The sequence below is a fragment of the Dipodomys merriami genome, unplaced genomic scaffold (assembly GCF_024711535.1).
Source record: "Dipodomys merriami isolate MVZ:Mamm:240054 unplaced genomic scaffold, mDipMer1.0.p SCAF_6, whole genome shotgun sequence".
In the NCBI taxonomy this organism is placed as follows: Eukaryota; Metazoa; Chordata; class Mammalia; order Rodentia; family Heteromyidae; genus Dipodomys; species Dipodomys merriami.
This window is the reverse complement of record NW_027206179.1, coordinates 72,921,272-72,945,913: the sequence shown is the minus strand read 5'-3', so window position 1 is coordinate 72,945,913 and position 24,642 is coordinate 72,921,272. Positions and strand designations below refer to the sequence as shown.

At 33.9% G+C, this 24,642-nt stretch overlaps 1 protein-coding gene across 5 annotated transcripts in view; it reads left to right on the top strand.

The window, feature by feature from the left end:
* Positions 1–24,642, top strand: part of Fndc3a (fibronectin type III domain containing 3A) — a 118,339-nt gene that overhangs the window by 26,234 nt on the left and 67,463 nt on the right. For 4 of the 5 annotated variants that reach the window (XM_070003177.1, XM_070003179.1, XM_070003178.1 and 1 more), the window contains exon 3: positions 9,630–9,705. In XM_070003177.1, the coding sequence (XP_069859278.1) occupies positions 9,630–9,705 (76 nt within the window). Of the gene's footprint in view, positions 1–2,892; positions 2,986–9,629; positions 9,706–24,642 lie in introns of all 5 variants that reach the window. The other variant, XM_070003183.1, reaches the window with a different exon arrangement.

Sequence of the window (24,642 nt, the reverse complement as noted above, 5' to 3'; positions counted from 1 at the left end):
TGTCATGTGGTTCAGTAGTTTATTAATTTAACACCATTTTCTTTAATTCCTATACATTTATCTTCCAAAGGGATAGAGCATACTTGGCGTTTTAATTAAAATACTCAGCCTGGGCTGGTGTGTAGCTTAATGACAGAGAATGTAATTCGTTTATGCCAGGTCCTAGAACTTTGATCCCCTGCACTAAAAACAAAAATCAAAGCTAAAAATGCTTGATCTGGTTATCAAGTTTCTTGATCAAAATCTCCATTTAAATAGTCTTTTATTTTGCTGTTTTTCCTGATTTGTAATTTTTCTGATTTGTACCATCTGAGAAAGAACACAGATAAATAGATACCACTGAATGGTTCTATTACATTTTCAAAAAAAGGTAGGGAGTATGAGGAATACATTAGATTGTGGCTAGGTAACAGAAGAAGAGCTACAGAAAACACTATGCATGGCAGCTTATGCCTATAATCTAAGCTGGGGTGGCTGAGGAAGGGGAATCATGAATTTGGACCAGCTAGACTACATAGTGAAACCCTGTGTCACAAACAAGAAAGCTAGGAGAAAGCCTAGACTAAAGCCTTTATTGGAAAAGGCTGCAAGAAAGGCAAAGAGGAGCAGAGCAATTGTCTAGAATTGGCTAAGGTTTATTCTTATTCTTATTTCCTTTAAGTACTTCTACTTTAAAAAGTTTAGAATACACTACATCTTGACCAATATTACCCCTTTTAGTATTCTCACCCATCCCTCCTCTACCTATTCCTTCCCTCACTCTTCTTAAATTGTAAGATACCCATTGAATTCTTGACTGCGTAATAATTCGAAAGAACATTACATGGTTTCTAGTTTGTTGTACCTGGCTCATAAATGATTAAGAGCAGGGGAAATAATGGCTGTGTGTATGAGCCATTAAAGCAAGGTGGTTAGGGCTATAAAGTTGGAATTTCTTGAGTTGTAGGGACTAATCTTACTTTAAGTTAAGATACAAAATATTTAGGAAAATACATAGTTTTCTACAATAAAAATAACAGCAGCACGTTGGGGATTTGAGGGAGTATGAACTTTATTTGATTGTAAGGTATTTGGGAATGTATAAGTAGAGGTAATAAAATTTATAGCATCCACCCTTTGAACCTTAATATGTGTCACATATTAAGTCAAGCTGTTTACATGCATTATTTCATTTAGTTTTAATAAGTCTTAAGAAGTGAATATTAAAATTAAAAATTATAGCAGTGTTATTACTAAGTTTAGTAAAAAAGCTTCTAAAAGACAAAAACTAAGTCTGTAAGATTCCTAATCATTTATTCTGGTCTTAATCTCCAGAATATGAAGGTGAGAAGCCCTTGTATTATTTGTACTGAGGAAATTTTGATTCAGTGTGAAGGGAAGGACATTAGTAACTATTGATACAACACTTGAATAAGCATGCCTATTATACCAAAATGAATCTTGGTTTATACTGTTCTTTGTCTTGACTATGTTGGAGCTATTCAAAGCTGACTGTAGCTATCTTTTCTGCAGTTACTTTTTCCTTTAGGGTTTTTGGTGGGCTTCTTGTTTTTCCACTTGTTATTTCCACAGGCAACTGTGAAGCTAACCAACTCCCCTATATTGTTTACAGTAAGGGGAGCTCTCAGTCAGGTCAAATAAAGACAAGCCATGTGACCGGAGGTTTCCAGGAAACTGCCAGATAGATCAGATGATGACAGTTCTTTGGAGATGAAATTCTTAGGGAACAGCAAACTCATTTGTCCTCTCTGGTGGCTAATTAGTCTAGTTTTCACTATTACTGTGACTTTGAAGCTGTAGATTTTCAAGGCTACTATGAAGTTGGGGAGAAGGAAAAGAGTTAATTAAAATGGTTCAAAGCTCCTTGTTCATATGAGGATTTAGGCTTCCTTGAGTCAGTTGTTTCAAGTCTTTAGTTAATCCCTAGAGTTTTGAAAAGATTGAATTGGACCGTTTTGACCAGTGTTACTATGGAAAAATAGATTTTCAGAGGTCCATATTCTATTGTAATTTTCAGGGAGATCATCCAAAATGGGGCTTTGGTAGAACAAAAATGTAGTGTTTTATTCTGTGTAAAATCTAACATTTTTTTCTAGTCTAACTTTAGCTTTTTTTGTTATATAAACTATTTTTTAATTTTAATTTTATTGTCAAGGTGATATACAGAGGGGTTACAGTTACGTAAGATAGTGATTACATTTCTTGTCTAACTTGTTACCTCCTCCCTCATTTTTCTCCCTCTTTCCCTCCTTTCCATCTCCCCACCAAGTTGTGCAGATCATTTCTAACATATTGTCTTGTGAGTATCGCTGTTGAATAGGTTCTCCTTTTGTCCTTTGCCTCACCATTTTGTTGTTCCGCTTCCCTTCCCTAGTTCAGATAAACATATAAACAATACCTGGGTACCAAAATCAAATACAGTGACAATAGGGGATAAACCATAGGGGGAAAAACACACACACACACACACACACACACACACACACACACACACAAAATCACGTTGTACATTGAGAACAACAAAGAAAAACCTCTTGTGTCCATGTCTTGGAGTTCATTTTGCTTAGTATCATCTTATATGGTCATATGTACATAGCTATTGAGCTATTCTGCTAATCTGGGAAGATTATCCTAATTGTATACTAATTATTACAAATAAGGGAAACCATGGGACCTATGTTTCTTTGGGTCTGGCTTACTTTATTTAATATGATTTTTTTCCAAGTCCTTCCATTTTCTAAACTTTTAAAAGCATGTTTATTCTTTACCTACATTGGCAATGTAATCAATCCTCACCTTATATAAATATATGACTAGATATAGGATAAAATTGTTCAAAGCCTGCTGGATAATTGTAAAAATAGGGTTTTTTTCCTTCTTTTTACAACTCAGATCTTTACTTCAGAACATCAGAATAAATAAACCACATCATAGGTAACTGAATTTTGCAACCTTGGAGCCCACATCATTTTTGTAGTTAACTTGGTAAGTTTTCATGAAAAGCAGTCTCTTTGGTTGGACAATTAATTGACAATTGTCCTTTAGAAAATTTATAACCTTATGTCCAGAGGAAAACAAAAACAGAACAAGGAAAAGCAAGGGTACTTTTCACTTTTTATACCATCTTAAAAAATCTTACCAGATTAATTTATAAGATTAGCTTTTACCTAATGATAGTGCTATCTTATTACTAACTCATGGAGATGAAAGCTCTGTTAGTTTAACTAGAAATCAGAAGCAAAAAATCTGAACTACAAGTACTTTAAAAACTTAGGCTTTAAAGTTTTAAAAGTTACAAATTTGTGAATACATGTATTTAAAAAATTGATAACTTGCATACCAGGCTATATTTAATAAACTTTAGAGTTGAGATGACTAAGGTACTAAAGTAAAATAACCCATATCTTTGTGACAATAATATTGTGCCCCAGGGGCTGGGAAGGTGGCTCAGTGGTAGAGCGCTTGCCTTGCATGCCTGAAGCCCTGGGTTCAATTCCTCAGCACCACATAAGCAAAAAGAAAAAAGCCGGAAGTGGCACTGCAGCTCATGTGGTAGAGTGCTAGCCTTGAGCTGAAGAGCTGAGGGATAGCGCCCAGGCCAAGTTAAGGCCCCACGACCGGACCCACCCCCCCAAAAAAATATTGTGCCCCAGAATTATGGTCCAGACCCTTAATCAAAAATTTGATATCTAAAACATTGATCTCTATGTTTGCCTGAAAATTAAAATAGTTTCTGTTAAATTCCTCTTTCTTAGAAGCTTTTGTAAAGGTTAGAATATAACCATTATTTTAGTCTCCTTTCTGCTGGAGGTTTTTTCCCTTCCTATATGGTTATACCATGCAATTTCTAACAGCGGTTTCATGGGAAAATACATTTTTCAAGCTCTGGTGTTATTTGTAAGTTTTTTTTAAACAAAAGATGCCTTATATACTAGATTCACATTGGAAAATCTGCTTGTATTATTGCCTTTTGAGAATTTAATTTTATGATAAAGATGCAGCTATGCAATGCTAAAAAAAATAACTTTGTTCATGTTCAAGTACTATGTCTGCATAAAATTCTCTGTTAATTCTTGTTCCAAAATAAAATCTGGCTTACAAATTGGCTATAAATTATAAAGTACTCTAAAAGGAAGAAGCTTTCTAAAATGTCATTAAGAAACACAGGTCTAAAGAATTTAAGCTAGAATTGATTTTTATATTTGGCACAAAACAATATTAGGATTCTTACTGAATAACTGGGATCAATATCATCTAATTCATTTGTTATTGAAGAATATATTTCCAAAAAATAAAATTTAGCATGTTATTTTAAGTGCCTAACTGGCAAGCTATTTTATTTGAGCAGTTAACTGAATATTTTCACATAATTCAAGCTACTATAAAATTGTAATAGAAATATTAAATATTTTATAATACTTTAATAAGATATATTGTTATGAAAGAGAGTTATCAAACTCTGAAAGAAATACCTTAAAGCAATGAAATGTAATAGCTGTGGATTTTGATATAGTCTAGGATTCATCAACAAAAGCATTGATATTCTATTAAATTAACTCCTGGCTATTCTATAGTTAGGAAAAATTTCTTTTTTTTTTTTTCCAGGGCTGAGGACCCAACCAAGGGCCTTGAGCACGCCAGGCAGGCGCCCTTCTGCTGGGCTAAAACCCCCAGTCCAGTTAGGAAAAATTTCTTTTAGGAAAAAAACTGCTCTTTGGTTCTCTGCAAACTATAACCAAAATAGAAGTGAAGTTTTCTGTATTAATGAAGCAAAACTAATACCAAGTAAATTAACTTTAAATTTAAAAAATGCTGTAATTTAAATTTTAAAAAGCCTGCAATCCTATTTGGGAATAAAGACTGGAGGAATCACTGTTTGAGGCCAGCCCAGGCATGAAAGTTCATAAGACTCCACCTTAACCAAAGGGTCAGCATCATGGAATATGCCTGTGATCTCAAGCTACAAGAGAACACAATGGCATGTTCCTGTCAACCCAGCTACAAAGGGAAGCACAAATAGAAAGATCATAGTACAGGTCAGCCTGGGCATAAAACTAGACCCATCCCAAAAATGACCAATGCAAAAAAGGGCTAATAATTGCCAGCTGCAATGGCTCACACCTGTAATCCTAGCTACTTTGGAGGCTCATGGTTCAAAGCCAGCCTGGGCAGGAAAGTCTGTGAGACTCACCTCCAATTAGTCAATAAATAAAATAGTTTGACACCAGAAATAAAATAGCTCCATCAGAAAACCAGCTGTGGCCCAAAGTGGTACAGTGTTAGCCTTGAGCAAAAGCGCTCAGAGACAGTGACCAGGTCCTGAGTCAAGCCCCATGACCAACCATAAAAAAGAAAAAAGAGGGATTAATGAAATAGGTCAAATGGGGGCTGGGAAGTTGGTTCAGTGGAAGAGTGCTTTGCCTTGCATGCATGAGGCCCTGAGTTTGATTCCCCAGCACCACATAAGCAGAAAGAGCCAGAAGTAGTGCTATGGCTCAAGTTAGAGTGCTAGCCTTGAGCTGAAGAGCTGAGGGACAGCGCCCAGGCCCAGAGTTCAGGCCCCATGACCAACAAGACAAAAAAAAAAAAAAAAAAAAAGTAAGATGGTAGAGTGCCTGCTTAGCAAGTGTGAAGCCCTGAGTTCAAATTCAAGTACTGAATGAAAAGCTACTACAAGCCTTATAGTGAAAAAAGAGATCATTTGGCCTTACAGCAGACAGAGCTTCCACATATCTGAAATGATAATTGAAAAAATTGAAGGAAAAGAGACAAAAAATAATAGTTGGAGACTTCAGTACTTCACTTAGAATAATGATGCAAAAATAAATAAGAAAGAAGAAATTTAGATGACAAATAATTGCAGGAAATATTTACAAGCCAAGTATCTGATAAGGAGCTTGTGTTCCGAATATATAAAGAATTCTTATAACTCAATGATAAAAATACAACCCAACTAAAAGGTAGGGATTTGACAATTATGTACAAGCACATGAAAAGATTTTTAACAGTTATTTGGAAAATGATGTCAGAACCACAATGATATACTCTATCATACTTACTATGATGGCTGTAATTTCAGTAGTCACATAATAAGTGATAAATTATTAAAAAGATGTGGAAAAGTTTGAAACTTTGCATACTAGTAGTAGGAATGAAAATGTAAATTCCTCAGACAGTTACTATAGGGGCCAAAGTTCCTTTCCCAAAAGAAATAAAATATATGTCCGTGCAAAAATTGTTCAGTAGCATTCATAATAGATAACAGATTATTTCTAAATGTCCATATATTGCATATATATATATGCAATAGAATATTAGCCACAAACTGCTAGGCAGTACTTCAATATGTGCTTCAATTTGGATAAATCTGAAAAATATGCTAAATGAGAGAAACCAGTAGTGAAAGTTTATAAGAGATTCTTTTTGAATTAACAAAACTTTAAAAATTTGCTGTGCTGATGGTTGTACAGCTTTTAATATACTAAGAACTACTAAATTGTACTCTGTAGGACAAATTTTATAGTCTGGATTTTGTCTCAGTTAAAATTATTTTAGATGTATTTACCTTTTATATGTTTGCATAATTTGAATGTGATTACTAATGATCCAGGAATAAATTATTGTAAGACAGTTACTAGTCTTTGATAAATGGTTTAAATTTGTGGAGTCAATTAAACCAGTAGATTATCATTTCTATGGATATTTTATTGTTAAATATGATGCTGTCTACTTCATTACATAGATATCTACATGTAGTATATATAACATACATACATATCTATATGTAGTAAATATAAACTTACATTCTCCAAGAGCAGAGGCAAAAAGTATATTACTAAATATACAGCTTTATAATGAAATATATTTGGAAACAGTTTACTCTTAAAATCTAATTTGTTAACTGACATTGGATGATCAAGAATCAGATGCTACTGCTGTTCTTTGTTTATTTGTTACTATGGTAACCAGATACATTCATGTACAATAGATGCTTACTGCACATTGGCTAATTTGATAGCAAGCTTGGAAGTGGCTGTTGATGAGTATTCTAATAATCAGTTGTACCTCTGACATCCCATCTCTACATGTATTTACACTGGACCATTATAAAATAATGTAAGATGCTACCAGAATGAAGTTTGTAAAAGTTGCCATATTAGACTAAGGACAGTTTGAAGTCCAGTTTGCCAGTGAAAATTACCTTCATATTTAGTGAACTGGAACAAATTGGAACTTTGGGAGCAGAAACAGTTGAATCTTAGAGCAGCTGTTGGTAACTGTGGTAGAAACAATTGTATGAGAAAATTGAAAAGGATGCAAGCAACAGTAAGTAAAGTGCTTAAGTTCTGGAAGTGGTTTTGTTACGTATGTATTTATGAGTTAACACTTCAATCTAATTTTATAATTTTAATCTAAATATTATGTAATTAGTATTAAGGAATGAGATGACTTTTTTTAGTATAAGTTCTGTTAGTGAATTAAACCTAGAAATTTACTAGTTTGTAAACTTAAAGTTACAGTAAGCTTATATTCACTGACTTCCTTCACCTGGCTGTGGTGAAAAACAGTAAATTAGTTATTTGGTTAGTTAACTCATTAATGAAATAAAAAATTAAATTGTAAGACCAAAAATTCTCATGCAAGTATTATGTTCTCAGTTAATAAGAAGCTTTCAGTGAGTGCAGCATTATCATCAGATTTCTTTAAGTCATTGTGTGATTTGCTGAGTATTTTGCCTATACTTCATTTTCTAAAAATACAGTACATTGTCCAAAAGGCAAAAGAAACAAGGTAAAAGTTCCAGACATCCTCCCAAGCCTCAAAGGGCATTGAAATGTGTTAAGTGATAGGGTGAAATTTTTAGATTTGCGGAAAGTGACATATCTTAGCAGAAGTTTGGCAGTGTTATGGGGAAAAATGAATCAGACATCTGCAGTATTTAAGATAAAGAGTAGAAAATAAGATTTAGTTTTGGTATGCAGTGTTAATAGGTACAACTGTATTTTTTGTAACAGTAATGTAGCCTACTCCATGCAGTTTCAACTTACAGATATTAAGACCTAATGTAGATGCAGTATAGGTAAATGTGAGAACTTTTAGTGTACTGAACTCCATGTTCTCTGAACATTTGGGTGTTTTCCTCAACAACAGTCTCCTCAGAATCATATATCCATGGATACCAAGGGTATATTGAATGGATTGGTTTTACTAAAGAATAATCAAATCTCTAGAATTATCAAATCTATTAGTTACCTGTTATTTTGTTTCTGTTGGGGGGGACAGAGAAGTTGTTGTGATGTTTTCCAGTACTGGTGTTGAATTCAGGTCTGATGCTTGCTGGAATTACTTGTTTGGCTAGGTCTCTTTTACTTGAGCCATACCTCCAGCCTCTATTTACCTGTATTTGGAGAAAATACTATGATTCAAATAGAATAAAAAAAACAAAATTGTAAACAGCTTGTATTTGAAACTATTAAGATACTAATAATTTTAAAATATAATTTATATATAAATGAGATTATTTTGACCTATAGTTTACATTTATTGGTAAGACAGTTATATAGACTATGTATAAGAATAATTATATTTTAGCATTTTACCATTAAAGTTCGTAGTGTCTTTATATCTGCTGTTTTTCTAGTATGTCCAGGATCCTTATAATTTGACTCGTGAGGTTAGCAGAAACTATTAGGAAAACAGGAGAGATATGACAGGGTGCATAAGATGCTTGAAAGAAACAGCTCTTTTCCAGGCACTAATTTTTTGCCATTTACCTTTGAAGAGTATCCTCAGAATTGGATACAATGCCTTATACTTGCAATCCTCTCTACTTACAAGGTAGGATTTCAGGACTTTGCCTTGGCCAAGAGTTTATGATGCTCTATCTCAACCAATTTTTTTTAAAAAGGGAAGGAAGGTTAGGCATAGTGTTCCATGCCTGTCATGCAATTGCAAATAGGAAGAGCATGATCCAAGCCAGGCAGACCCTATTTAGAAAAAAAACGATCAAAAAAGCCTAAAGGATGTTACTCAACTGGTAGAGCAATTGCCTAGCAAGTTCGAAGTCCTCCCTGAGTTTAAGTGTTTCTAGTAATTTTCTTTTATTAATATTTATTAATTTAGTTTATTTCTTGATATAATTTTAGTTTATTTCTTAAAATGATTTAACTACATTCAAGTAGTATCAATTCATGCTCACCTATCAATTTATACTTTAGACAAACAATAGTTGGCAACTGATGAACTCTTGACAGATAATCTAAATATTCTGGATTAACTCTGTGTTTAATTATTGAGTGAAGTTCATTGACATTTTGATGAAAGTTTGCACTAGTTTCTTTTTCTTTTCTTCTTCCTCCCCCAAGTATTGGGATATGAACTCTGGGCCTTAAGCTCTTGAGCCATTCCCCCAACCCTACTATTTCCTTTTCTATTCCCTTTACTTCTGGCCTAAATTTGACCTAGGAAAAACTCATTTTAATAAACCAACATTATTAGTGTGTGTTCTCCATTTTTCTCAGTTTCATAAAGTGAAATAGCTTATATCTGCTTTCTAGAAACATTTTGTTTTTTAATATACTAATGTGCTCTTTTATTGATTTGACTAATCCTTCTTTTCCTCATTTTAGGTTATTCTGGTACAAGTTAACCCTGGGGAAGCATTTACAATAAGAAGAGAAGATGGACAATTTCAGTGCATTACAGGTAAGAATAGTAATTTATTGCCATTTGTAACAACAGCAAAAAAAGTATGACACATAATAGTATATATGCCTGTAGTTTCTTCCTTTCTTTCTCACTACCAGTGCATAAAAGCGCAAACACTGAACACTGTCATTTGTTGCAGTAGCATTTCCTAACTTGTCTGTTTGTCCTAACTTCTTGACTACTGTTACTATATTTGATTGTTCATGTTACTTCTCTGCTCAAATCTTCAGTGAATTCAGGCCAGATTTCTGTAGTCTATCTCCTCCAACATTGCTTCCCTTGAGTCTTTTTAAAGTGAACTTATTCACTGGCTCCTGAACTTTTCAGTACTATTTTCTCTACCTAGAATTTACCCTAGTCACCACCACTGTAGTCTGTCCAAATGCTACCAGTACTTTAAGACTGAGCTGAGTTCTAACCTTTAACATATTTGTCATAATCTTCTTTACTGAACGTTTCCTTAGCGCTAAGGGGTTGTCCTGTGAATTATTTCATATTTTAAAAGAAGCCCTAGTTACTACTCACTTCCCACTTATACTTATCCCCATTTATTCCAACTAGAATTATCTCTAGACATCAGCAAAAATCTTTTGAGGGAAAAATTGTCCTCAGTTGATGAGAATCATCATATGTGAAGATGAGACCAATAGATGAGTCACTGGCTAATATGGGTCCCAATCTAACATGACTGCTATCTATAAGAATGGAAATTTTAGACAGATACATAGACACAGGAAGAATGTCATGTGAAGATAGACATATACAGCTTGCTGGAATTTTCTTTTTTTGGGGCGGGGGGTCTGGTCGTGGGGCCTGAACTCCGGGCCTGGGCGCTGTCCCTCAGCATTTCAGCTCAAGGCTAGCACTCTACCACTTGAGCCACAGCGCCACTTCCGGCTTTTTTCTTTTTGCTTATGTGGTGCTAAGGAATCAAACCCAGGGCCTCAAGCATGCAAAGCAAGCACTCTACCACTGAGCCACCTTCCCAGCCCTTGCTGGAATTTTTAAGACAAGAAATTCCCAAGATTGCCAGGAGACAACCAAAATATAGAGGACAGGCAAAGAATAGATTTTCCTGCATATCCATCGGAAGGAACCACACTTACAAACATTTAATACTTCTGTTCTCCAAAACTGTGAGACAGTTATTTCCTGTTGTTCTAAACAGAGAGAAATAGAGACACTAGCAGTAATATTTGGACACACATAGAGAGAGAACCTGAATTTAAATCCTAGCCCTTTACCTATATGATCTTGCACATGTTACTTAACTTCTGTAAGTGCATTTCTTATAAGTAAAAATCCCATCCTGGTTAATTATTATTAGATAATTTTGAGGGTTAACTAAAATTTATATAAATAATATACCCTACCCACACGTGACAGCCTATAAAGTATTCAATACATGGTAATAATGCTGTGATATTATTGTTTGTAGAAGGTAATCCCTGTCTTCTCTGAAAGCTCATAATACCAATTATGGGATGACTTATTTATCAAATAATTGTGTTATTTTGTTGTTTCTTCAAGTTGTACTTTTAAAATTATTAAAAGATTTACTATTTAACCTAAAATTTTTATTCAGTGTCCCCACTAATTCTAAACAATGAGAACAGAAAACATGTATTACATTTCTTTGTATCCATTTCAATTCTTGGCTTTCAGTATATATGGAGTATCTAATAATTTTTACTTTAAAGTAAGTAGGGTGACCATATACTTTATTATCACCCAAATTAGGATAGCTTTTTATATTATATTGTATATGGTAAGGAACTTCCTCATGACATTTCTACATATATAATATATTTTTATCATATTCACCCTTCTATTAATCTTTCTTGTTTTCCTTTTTTTTTTTTTTTCCCTAGTCCTGGGGCTTGAACTCAGGGCCTAGGCACAGTCCCTGAACTTCTTTTTGTTCAAGGCTACCACTGGAGCAATAGCACCACTTCTGGCCTTTTCTGTTTATGTGGTACTAAGAAATCGAGCCCAGGCTTCATGCATGCCAGGCAAGCATCTACCACTAAGCTACATTTCCAGCCCTCTTGATTTCCTTTCTTCCTTTCCCTTTCCCTTTCCCTGTTTTCCTTCTCCCCTTACTTAGTAGTACTCCTTTTATTTTCATGACCTTAGTTGTTTTGTTTTGTGTTGTGTTCTTCTAGTTTCCATAAATGAGAGCAAATATGATACTTGTCTTTGTGGATGATTTATTCTCCAGATCTATCCATTTTCCAGCTAACAGCATATTTTATTATTCTTATGACTAAGTAAAAAAAATAAGCCACATTTTCTTCGTCCATTTTATTTCTACATCTTTGGGCACCTCAGCTGGTTGCATCATATGGTTACTGTGAATAGTTCCACAATAAACATGAGTATACAGCTATCTCTATAAGTTTATTATGTTCATAGTAAGCTGATTCTTTGGGGTTCTGAACCCAGAAAGTGGTATGGCTAGACCATATAGAAGTTCTATTTTTAATTTTCTGAGGACTTGACATACTGATTTCCATAATGGTTCCACTCATTTACCAGAATGAATAAGAATTCAAATTGAGATACTTTTGAGAGTGTAAAACCTTAATTACCCCATGACTGCTGTAAATCAAGACTGTCCTTGGCAAACCAGGTTATATGGTACTTCCTTCCTTCCCACTTTACCTAAGCTTTCTAATAAATTTAACTCTTTAACCTCTTTCCAGAAAATTAGCTCAACATTTAGCTTGTCATTTGAAAAACCTTACATATCTTATAACAGCAGTAGGGAATGTCTGGCCTGTAGGCCATTTAAGGCCCTTGAAGTCATTTGGTACATGATGATATAGACACATATGTTTCTTATATGTTTCTCCTCAGCTACCCATAGCTGCCAATATTGTTGATTTTGTATGACCTACAAATGATGTTAAAAATATATGAATAGCCGTGTTAGAGTTAGAAATTTGTCTAACTGAAATTTCTCTAACTGGCAGTTACGATAATTCATGATAGGGAGTGTTCACATAATAATAAGCTTAAAAGAAACTGTAGGTAGGGCTCTGGTGGCTCATGCCTATAATCCTAGCTACTCAGAAGGCTGAGATCTGAGGATCGTGGTTCAAAGCCAGCCTGGGTAGGAAAAGTCTATGAGACTCTTACCTCCAATAAACCACTCAGAAAACTGGAAGTGGTGTTGTGGCTCAAGTGGTAGAGTGCTCACCTTGAGCTGAAGAGCTGAGGAACAGCACCCAGGCCCAGAGTTCAAGCCCCACGAGTGACCCCCGCACCCCCCCCCCAAAAAAAAGAAAAAGAAACTGTAAGATTTATAAACAATATAATAAACTCTGCCTATCTTCAGTTTGCCAATTAGGTTTTCATGAAAATAATTTTAATTTTTGACTGTGTACTTGATTGAATGTCTCCATTATAGCAGATATTTTAGAATTTGTCTAAAAATAGTATGTTTGTCAAATTGTGTTCAATAAACATTGTTTATATTTGAAACATTTAAATTAATATTGCATCAATCTTTTCAAGTACATTTGCAAATGAAAATATTCATTACTGTTTCAGTGGAAAATAAAATACAAGAAATACTAATCCCAGTCAGATAATCAAACCTTAAATTATAAATTTCAGTGTTTAGTTTATAACTGTAATCTGTAAACCTCCTCCTCATAAATCAATTGATTTTATATGTGCAGCAACCCCTTCATTCAGTACCAAAAGGCCTATCTTACTTCTAATGTGCCTGGAGTACTAACAGTACTAATTAGTACTAATAGTATTATTTGGAAGACATTTTTTTTTTTTACAGGGCCAGGTTTCTCTGTTTCACTGGAAATCAGACAGCTCATTCTGTACATAATACATTGTAAGAATGAAAACTCTTAAAATTACTGGACAGAATTTTTAGGAACACAGGAAAGGACAAAGGGAAACTTTTTTTCTTTTCTGTGTCTATCCAGATTTACAAGATGGAATATAGATAGAAGGAGTAGTAAACTGGGGTTAAAATCTTTATAAAGACCCTCAGACTTCTTGTATATATCCTGAAAGAGACAAAAACAGGAAGAGAAAAGCCTAATGACTACTGGAATTACTCTCCTCTTTTTATTCATTGTTAGTTTCTGTGGTCATAAATTCCTTTTTGAACTACTACTGTAGTTAGCATAGCAAAGAGTAGCAAGAAAGGCAAAGCAACAGATAACAAGGAGAAAGTCTCAAAGAAGGAAAATTAATACAACAGTGAAACTAGGAAGAAAAATAGATACTTGTGGCCCTAAGCCTCCAAGTTAGGAAAGTTAGTTTGGTTTGCTTTTATGAGTTAGTGCTACTTTGGAACAGTTGTTTTTTTTTTTTTTTAAAGAAAAGTAGATAGATAGCCTGGAGAGAAAATGCTGATCTTATTTTTCCCCTGTGGATTTATTAAGTATTTCCTGAAGTGTATTGTATTAGTTGTTAGGAATTCAAAGAAAACTAAGACATAGTTCCTGCCACATTCAACATCACAGTGGCTGGAGTTTTGGCTCAGCAGTAGAGCTCTTGCCCAACGTGCCCAAGGCCCTGGGCTCAATCTCTAGCACTGATGTCTGTCCTCCCACAATTCTTCACCTTACTGAACTCTTACATACCTAAAAGTCCTCCCATAATTCTTCACCTTATTGAACTCTTACATACCTTTGGACTACTTCCCAATTTGCTCTCTGCTCACCATTTGATTTATTATACTGTCTAATTTGAATCCCTGCCTCATTTTTCTTTTATGCCATCTCTAGCATGTCATTGGTTTCTGCACAGATGGAAATACTATCTTGAATTAAAAATTTTATACTATTAAGAGATTTGGGCCAAACAACTTGATGCTTAGATGTTTTTGTACCACAGTGCTTTGATGACATGTCAGCAAATTGCCCTCTGATGAGAGATACTTTGAAATTTAAGTCATTTTCCCTTAGTAACTTATAAATAGAAAATTATTTATTAAATGAGTAATTGTATGTCCATATTAACAGATCTCTGTAGCATGTGCTAAAGACAGTTTAGCATGTGCAAAATTTTATTTTGTGGGACAGTATGCAGAATAGGAAATTCAGCATGGTTTCTAAATTTGGGTTAGTAGGAAGGTCATAGAAGCATATTTTCATTAAGAATATGTGGCAAATAATTAAGAGCCCTATTGTGGAGTTGGCTCTTCGAGTGATAAATTAGGATCTTCTTTTAGATATCATCTGTTCTGTGAAACTCTTGCTTTGATTTTTCTCATCTCATAACCCTTGATATACACACAGAAATAATTGAAGCCAATTAACTTTTGTAAGTATGTATAGCCCTAGTTCCTTTCAGAGAAACAAACACATTTCTCTATGTTCAATAGATGTTTTGAATTCAATGAAGAAGAGAAAAACTAACATTTCCTGAGCCTTCTTATGTGTCAAGCAAATAACTGTGCCCCATTGCTTATATATAAGTAGTTTTAGCACCTGTAGGAATAATGGTCTTTATATCATGCCAGAGTGACTCCTCAAACAGAGGAGCTTCAGACCCTGTTCGCCACAACAAATAATAGTGCCCTCTATAGTACAAGAGAAAAGGACTTAACTTTATAAATAGAAATTTCTTATTTTAGCAGAATTAGAATTCACTGTGAGTCATCTATTGAAACTCATTTCAAAAAAAGAAAACAAATGAAATCTTGGACTAAAACTAGTTCAAAACAAATGGTGTTTTATGCGGGTTAGATGATAATTGTGTTAACACGTGTAAAAGAAGTGTTGACAAACTGGGATTGTTCCAGGTAAGGTAACCAAAAGGACACTGAAACATAAAATCATTCTTATGAAAGACTGTGAAAATATATTAAGGATGTTGAACCTCAAAAGAGTTACTTGGAAGACATTGTTCTCTGTACCTCTTGAGGTCAGAATTTAGACTGACAAGTGAGAGTTATAAAAAAGCAGATTCTGACTCAAGGAAGAATGTCCAGCAGTTATAGATATGTAAAAATGTAGTTGTTGTTTTTGTTATCCCAGAGTTCTATCATTCATAGTGTAGGATATACTATAAAAAGAAGAAAAACATGGAAAGAGTTTAGGTAAATCAAATATTCATTCTAAGTAAGGAGTCTTTGATTCTAGAATAACCTCTTAATTAAACGTTAGCAATCTCTTTAGCTAGTTCTGAGAATGAGTGTTCAGAAGGAGAACTTAAATTTAACAATATGACTGTGCAGAGGCACATTTCCTAAAGTAATTAAATGGTTATTGCTCATAATAGACCTATAAAGAGAATACCAACTAATTAATTTACTAATACCTATCACTGATGACTATCAGTACTTGGGAGAGAAACTTCTGAATCTTATAGGAGCAGAAACAATTATGCTGTCTTTCTCTGGCATAAAATCTTATTTAACTAAAGTATCTTCCATTTTGTTTCCTTAACAATAGAAATGGTCTTTTCATCTCTGATTCTGTCTGCTAAAATATTTCTTTTGCTTAGCAGGCATTCTATTGATAGATTAAAATGAATTGTTAAAATATATGCTTGTTTGCCTTGCTAACTAATAGATACCAAAAATAGATTTTTTATACTTAGAAATATTTTAGTATCTTAGAATCTTCACTGCAAACACCAATTAAGATTGTTTATAGACACATCCATTTGAGTATACAAATAGCCATACCTATATGTAGACCATTTAATGAAAATTGCTGGATTTCTGCTTATTATTTTGTGGTTTGACTTATGTATAGAAAAAATGTCAAAGTGAATTAAAGTTTGTTGAGAGGTATCATTGTTGATTCTTTATACCTCACTTTACATAGGGAAGCCAAGAAACTAATGAACAATCTCAGAAGGTGGCAAGGTATTTCTGGTTTTTGGTTTGGGCTTTGGACTGTATAGTCCAAGCAAGCCTTGAACTCAAAACCCTCCTGCATTTAGCCTCATGACCCTCCCCACCAGGATAAGAAGGGCAATAAATTCCATCTTCAAGTCTTGTATCTTTCCCTTTGGGTTCCAGATTGCTCAGACCAGCTTCCCTGATCATCTTATTGCTGCTGTTGTGGCTTTTTGCTCTACTAGCTGGGGGTTAGTTTCTTTCTACTATTGTCCTTTCATTCAAGAAGTAGCCAGCATTGTTCTTCCTGTGACAAAAAATATAGAACAAGAAGATTGAAGTTGGGGTTATGAGAGGGTTATGAGGGTTATAAGATGCTATATAAAGAAACATGTAGACCTCCTTCTACTGATACATAGAAATATTTCAGTCTCTTAATAGTAGCACACTAGTAGTCCAAATATGTAGTCATATATCTAGTCTAGATAAGGCTCGAACAGTATAATAAGTATCATGGAATGTTATTAAATATCATAAGAGAGAAAGGAACAGTAAGTTTGTGATGTTAGGAAGAAACTTATTTGCTGAAGGCTTCTCAGTGGTTTTAATGTGCTAATTTTCATTATGAATTTTCAAGAAGTGATTGTTATTTTTGGTATCTTCTAAACTTTTGTTGGACATGAAAGCCTTTTCCTAAAAGCATATTATCCAGATTTTATAGCACACATTTTCAGAAGATCCTATCTTTGAATAATTTATCTTAAATTTCAGCTTCTAGCTTCTAATGTTTTGGTACTCATCACCATATTCCAAAACTAACTAACTAGATAGATAGATAGATAGATAGATAGATAGATAGATAGATAGATAGATAGATAGACAGACAGACAGACAGACAGACAGACAGACAGACAGAGTAGAGGAGAAAAATGCCAGTGTAAAGAAAAATAATCTGTAGAAATTAGAAAAAGCTACCTTCTTAAATGTATAGAGCCTTGCAAATCCAGTACAAAAATAGACAGTAGGTAGGAACAGACTTACCAAGAAAGGGAAAAATAAATGTCTTTTAAACATGGATATTTCAACCTTACTCAAGAAAAATGCAAACTAATTCCAGATTGACAATTATAAAATTATAAAATTATAAAAAAGTTAGATAGCTACAAGTGTAGACGAAAATGTATATTAGTATAAACACTGAGATTTGCTAATGTCAAAACTAAAGTAAGTTAAAGATCTTAGAGATCTTTCCCTCTTTGACACAACATCTATTTCTAGTAAATTCACCCATAGATACACCAACATGAAATATTTGTATAATGGTATTCATTAAGCATTGTTGAAATAGGAAAAGTTTGAACAACTTGAATTTTGGTAGAGAAATAAGTATGGTATATTCTTACAGAGGAATACTGCGCAACTATTAGGAGATTGAAACATCTCTGACTATCAGTAAGGAAAGATCTCTAAGATAAATATACAGAACAGAGTTTGTATTTTGTAAAAAATAGGCACATAGTTGCTTTCATATTTACAGAATATCTGAAATGATTCATAAGAAATGCATTTCATTCATAAATTGTTTTGTCAAATGCAACCCCTTTGTACAACTACTTAAAGATAATAAAAAATTAAGTAAATGTTATAAGAATAAAGAAAAATAAACTAAAAATGTTCTGCTTTGGGAAAGAAACAATATGGTTGAGGGAACAATTTGTAAAAGGGAGATTTCAAACCTCCAATAAAAATATTGACTATTTCATAGCCACAAGCAAAGAAAACCTTGTCCCCTTATCTTTCTGTACTTAATTTCATATCTTTCTGTACTTAATTTCATCATGAAATGTCCCCATAGCGGGTCACTTGACTTGTAATCCTAACTAATTAGGAGGTTGAGATCTGAAGATCTCAGTTCAAAGCTAGCCCAGTCAGGAAAGTCCATGAGACTCTTATCTCCAATTAGCCACCAGAAAACCAGAAGTAGAAGCCTGGTGCTGGTGGCTCACGCTTGTAACCTGGTTACTCAGGAGGTTGAGATTTGAGGATCACTTTCAAAGCCAGCCCAGGCAGAAAAATACATGAGACTCTTATCTCCAATTAACCACCAGAAAACTGGAAGTGGCACTGTGGTTCAAGTGGTTGAGCACTAACCTTGAGCTAAAGAGCTGAGGGACAGCATCCAGGCCCAGAGTTCAAGCCCCATGATGGACAAAAAAACAAGACAAAACAAAACAGAAGTAGAGCTGTGGCTCAGAATGGTGGAATACTAGCCTTGAGCAAAACAGCTCAGGGACAGCATCCAGGCCCTGAGTTCAAGCCTGAGTTCAAGACCAAAAAAATTCACCATAAATAAGGATCTGGTTCTTAGTCTGGTAATGTTAGAACCTGAAGGTTGAAGACTATAAAAAAGATATAATAGAGTTCCTATTTTTCTCTTTTTTTTTTCTTCTCAGTCTAAATAGCACACCATGGACCTAGTGAGTTTTAGTATATTTTTCCCCCATATAAAGACAGTTAGCTTACAGGGACTAAACTGAAGAGGCTGGAAAAAACAATTGAGAAAGATAAGGCATTATAAGCCATCATGGTGTAAAAATGTATAGAAATGTTTTCAACACTTCTGAGAAATAGTCTTTGGTTTCTTCTATAGAACAATCTAAATTTAAAGATTATCCTAAATAGTCTTTGCTGTCTTCTATGGAACAATATAAATTTAAAGATTATCTCTAAAAAAGAACTGATAATTGTTCTCAGCAGGTTTTATGTTTTGCAAATATTCCTTTCAAATGATTAGTTATTTAGAAAAGAAAGCTTAGGCTGTAGGAAAGCTCTTGACCAATGATGGTTTCATAAGAAACAGCACTTGTTAAAGAGGTGACACCAAAGCAAGTGCCTGAGAAAGAGTTCTTGATGCAATTTTTAGTTGCTAAATTAATCATGATAGAACCAAAGGTTGGGAGACACTTCCAGCTCCTCTTTCCCTTTGACTTTCCAGTCTTGCTGGAAAGTGATGTTCCTTTATAAACTGAGGAAGTATAGTTATTTAAATGTACAGGACTAGTTTCTTTTCAAAACCTGTAGCACAATGTAAACTCTCACAAGGTTCTTTTATTCTCTGTTCCTTGTTGTAGAAGAGATTTAAATTTTTCTGTGGGTACATTTAATTTGGAGAGAAGTTTTTTTATATGCATGTGTGTATGTCAGAAATAGATGGGGCTTTATTTCACCTTTGCCTTTATCAGTGAAAATTTTTAACATTTACAACAGTGCAGTGAACATTATTAATGAACCTATCACACAACTTCAAATATTTGTCACATTAGCCTTTGCTTTTAGAACTTTCATAATGTATAATAGATCTTTCTACTCTTCAACATTTCTTTTTTCACTCTTCTCCCTCTTTCCCTTTTTCCCTAACCCCCAAGACTCTTGCTGAGATGATATTTTAAAAACCTCATAATACACCATCTTTTCTAATACATCGTTAATAATAAAATGTTTTATGTCCAATAATAGTAGAACTAAAATTATTAAAGGTAATAAGACGGAAGAAATAGTGAGGATAAGATCTACACTGAAGTTAATTATTAGGTCCTGGTGCAATGCTCTAAATATGACCTTAATGTTATTTGTTAAGCATATCATGTTATATAAAATGTTTACTAAATAAAAAATATCTGCACATGATTGTATGAAGAGCCTTACGACAGAGGCCATTTTCCATATAATTCATTTGGTTATAGAACCTTAAGACGTGTTTTTAAAAGTCCAGACCCTAAATCAAAATCTCTGGGGAAAATTAAAATTAGAATCTGTTATATGGAGGGGATGTAATTAACTATCTTTAAAGATTGGCTTAGCACAAACCATTTTACCATTAGCAGTACTAATTTAATATAGTCTTCATAGTGGATGACTGCACTGCCATGTCACTTGAGTGCTTGTTTAACTTCAGTGGCCTTAATGTTAGCTCCTGGCAGTATTTGCGTCATTGATCTGTATCACTGCCCTGTGATGTCAATGTGTGGGCGTTCAGTTAGTGAGACATAGTTAACCTAATGTGCTGCAGTAAATCCCAAGTTCTGTTTCCTACTGGAATAACAAAGAGTGATTCATCATCATTCATATTAGATTGGTACTAAAAATAGCAGTATTCACATGCACATTGATATAACAGCCTCTGGATTTCTAACCACTAAAAATAATTTCTTGTTTAAAAACAGAGGCTTGCTTAACACATTTCCTATTTCAAGTTACCTGTTTATGTGCAGTTCAATTTAATGTGAAAGGTAAATTCTAGCCATAATAATAGACTTATTCTACTTAATGTGTTTATCACAGACACAGCTAAGTTCATAGAAAATCTAATTATAATCATTTTCATTTGCCTTTACACAGATAAGTGAAATTATCCATAATTCTGTCTCATACTCAGGCCACTAACTTATATATTCTGCTTTATTCAAGCTTTAAAAGGAATAGTAAGTTGCCAGAGATAATACTCTAAATAAGCATAAATAATGAACTTGATAATTTCTATCCCCTCTACCACCTCCTGTTTCCATATAATCCCAAATTATAATCACCAGTTTGTTAATTCCTAAACTTGAGTCCAGGTCTAATTGCCAATCTCGTGTGAACAAATGTTACCATAGGTTTTAGCCTTAATAAATAAGGCTCCTCCTTTGAGAGATTGACATTGAAGGTCTCATGGTTCTAGGCCAGCCCAGGCAAAAAAAAAAAAAAGTTTGCAAGTCTCTATTTCAAAGGCGAAGAAGCTGAGCATATGGTGGTACCTGTTATCCCAGCCACAACAGAAAATATAACAATTGTGGGCCAAGAAGAAAATGAGATCCTATCTCATTTCATGATAACCAGTGCAAAAATCAGGGAGAAGGGACTAGAGGTGGTATGGCTCCCAGGTAGAGTTGTCTACCCACAAGTAAGAGTCTCTGAGTTCAAACTCAGTCCAGACAGATAGGCCTACCCTTTTAAGAAGGTAGCCTTCTGCCCCAGTTTATCTAGGCAGTCCCAGTTTATACCTATCATATTGGTATCCAATCTTGATATCTAACTGGTTTAACGTTTGTTTCAGATTTGTCATATTTTAAACAGAATAATATTAGTAGTTCTACTAAAGTGATAAGCCATAATGTGTTTGGTCAGTCACTATTTTGCATTTCTAGCCACTAACTTAATTAATTTTCTCTAGTATGTAATTTATCTACCTTTGTGTTTTCACTTTAACCTACTTTTAAAGCTCAAAGACAACTAGAATAAACCACTGTCTTTTTTCCTGACCCTGGTGATAAAGCTAAGTCAAAGACAGCAGATTAAGATAAAACTAAATGCTTAAATGCCTTAGCCCTAGATGGGTTGCTGTAACATAGTACTTCACGCCAAATAATTTAAAGAGAAATTTATTTCTTATTTCTAGAGTCTGAAGAGTCCAAGGTTGAAGGCTTACATCGGATAATAGCTTTCTTGTTACATCATAACATGGCAAAAGGGCATAACATGGCAAAAGACAAGAAATATGCCAGTTCAGGCAGGGCCCTTCCTTTTTAAATAAAATAAAGTAAAGCCACTAGTTTGATCATGTGGATCCAACCCTCATGACATCATCTAACCCTCATTACTCCCCAAAGTCCCCCCTCAAATGGCACCAACATGTGCATTAGGAGATTTAGATTCCAACACATAAGTTTTGGGGCACATATTCATACCACGGCACTAAGATATAAAGGGCAGGAAACTTAGGCTTTTTTGTTACCTGGTAGTAGTAATGGAAGTATTTGATAGCCTTTGCTATCTGGTTAGTTGGTGTCAGCAGGTCACCAATTAGAGGAAACAGTAGGAAGCATATACATCCAATGAATATGAAATATGTACAGACAATAAAATGTAAATATTCCTGCCTTAGGTTGTATAAAAATTCTCTGAAATGGTTTTGTTGTTTATTGTAGTATTTGAGTGTGTAAGTAGTACTTTACAATGATTTTTTTATTTTGCAATCAATCTTTAGATCAAGGATAAGTTTTGAAAAAATAAGGCCTGATGCATTCAAAAGATTATAAGAAAATGCAGTGATATTTACTTGCAAGAATATTTAAAGTATTATGGTACCTGTGAAAGAAAATATTTGGACCTAAAATTTACTCAATAAGAAATTATCCTATACTTAGTAGAATGTACTCCAAGCTTACCAGACAGCACTTCAGTATGTTTCTAGTTTAAATATAATCTTAAAACATTACAGAAAAGAGTCCATCAGTGCTATGAGCATTAAACTTATTAATCATGAAATACAACAAGCAATTTAAATATAATCTTAAAACATTACAGAAAAGAGTCCATCAGTGCTATCAGTATTAAACTTATTAATCATGAAATACAACAAGCAATTCGCTTTTGGGGAAATAAATGATTGGTGTCATTATAGACACAGGAAACATAAAAGAGACCTATCAATCAGAAAGCCAACCAATTCTCACTATTGAATCCAAAGCCAAGCTCTATAAGGAGAAAAACAGCCAGGATGATGGAGACAGGTTAATTGTCCATCTTCTCCATGACAAGTGCATGCTTTCTCTATTATATTTCTTTTCTAATAAATTTTTCTAGCATTTTTATTTTTAAAAAAGACTACATTAAAAAAACTTTTCAATTAGTGATAAGAAATTCAGCTAATCATAGCTAATAAACTGATTAAAATATATGATACTAATAGTAGTTTATATTTCTCTTTAGTATTCTGATACTATAGACTTTTAAATGTTATTTAATGTACTTGTATATGGTTTTAATAGAGCATTTTAAGTAATTTAATGGGAATCATTCATTCTTTTAATAAAATACATAATTATATAATGCAATTATGTTAAAATTAAATTATTTTAATGATTTTTATTCCCCTTTGACTTTCAGATGTGTCCCTGATTGATATGCACTGTTTCTTCTCTTTCCCATTACCAGAGGTCAGCCAACCTGGGGAAAAACCTTTTTCTCTTTTACCTTTAAGAAATTATTCCCAGCTGGCTAAAACCTGTAATCCACGCTACTAAGGAGATCTGAGAATGATGTTTGAAGTCAGCTTTGACAGGAAAGTCTGTGAGACTTTTATCTCGAATGAAGCACCAAAAAGCCAGAAGTGGAGCTGTGACTCAAGTGATAGAGCACTATAGCCTTAAGGGAAAAAAAAGCTCAGGGATAGTGCTGAGCCCCTGAGTTCAAGCCCCAGGACCAGCGCATGCACACACACGAAAAAGAAATTATTTCCAAAAGAAACAACAAATTCTGGCAAAAATTAAGATTGGGGAGAGGGATAGGGAAACTTTCTACAGTATTAGTGAGAATGTAAATTAGTGTGGCCACTATGAAACTCAGCAAGGAGGTGCCTCAGGAAACTAATAATAAAGCTACCATATGTTCCTACTATGAATGCTTGAGCATATGTCCAAAAAAACGTAAATCAACACATAAGATAAAATATGGAACCAGTCTCGGTTCACATACACATAATCACATATATATATATATACATACAAACAATGGAATATTTAGCCATAAAAATGAAGGAAATTACATTATTTTTAGGAAAATAGATGGAACTAGAAATCATTAACTAAGTTGAGCCAAGCTCAAGAAGATAAATATTAGGTCTTCGCTCATATGCGAAATCTAGACACAAAAATAATTCATGATTATAAAAGGGGTCTGTTTGAGGAGTGAATCAGCAGGTGGGAGGAGGAGGAGGAAAAGGAGAAGGGGTATAAGAGGAATATTATAGCAGTACATTTTGCACATGTATGAAAATAGCACAGTAAAACCCACAAACACTGTTAAAGGTAAGGAGAAGGAGATAATTAAGAAAGAATAATATACATAGTGTAATTTCATCAAAGTACATTATATACATGCAAATATCACAGTGAAATCCTTGTGTACAATTTATGCTAATATTTATTAATTCCCAAATCTTTATCTGTAAATTTAGAGAAATTTTGTTCATCTGAGAAATGAGGATAAAAATAATTAAGTGGTTTTTTATTAAGCTAAGTTTTTTTTTCATTGTGGCATTAACTACTTCCCATTGTTTTAAAGTTATGGTC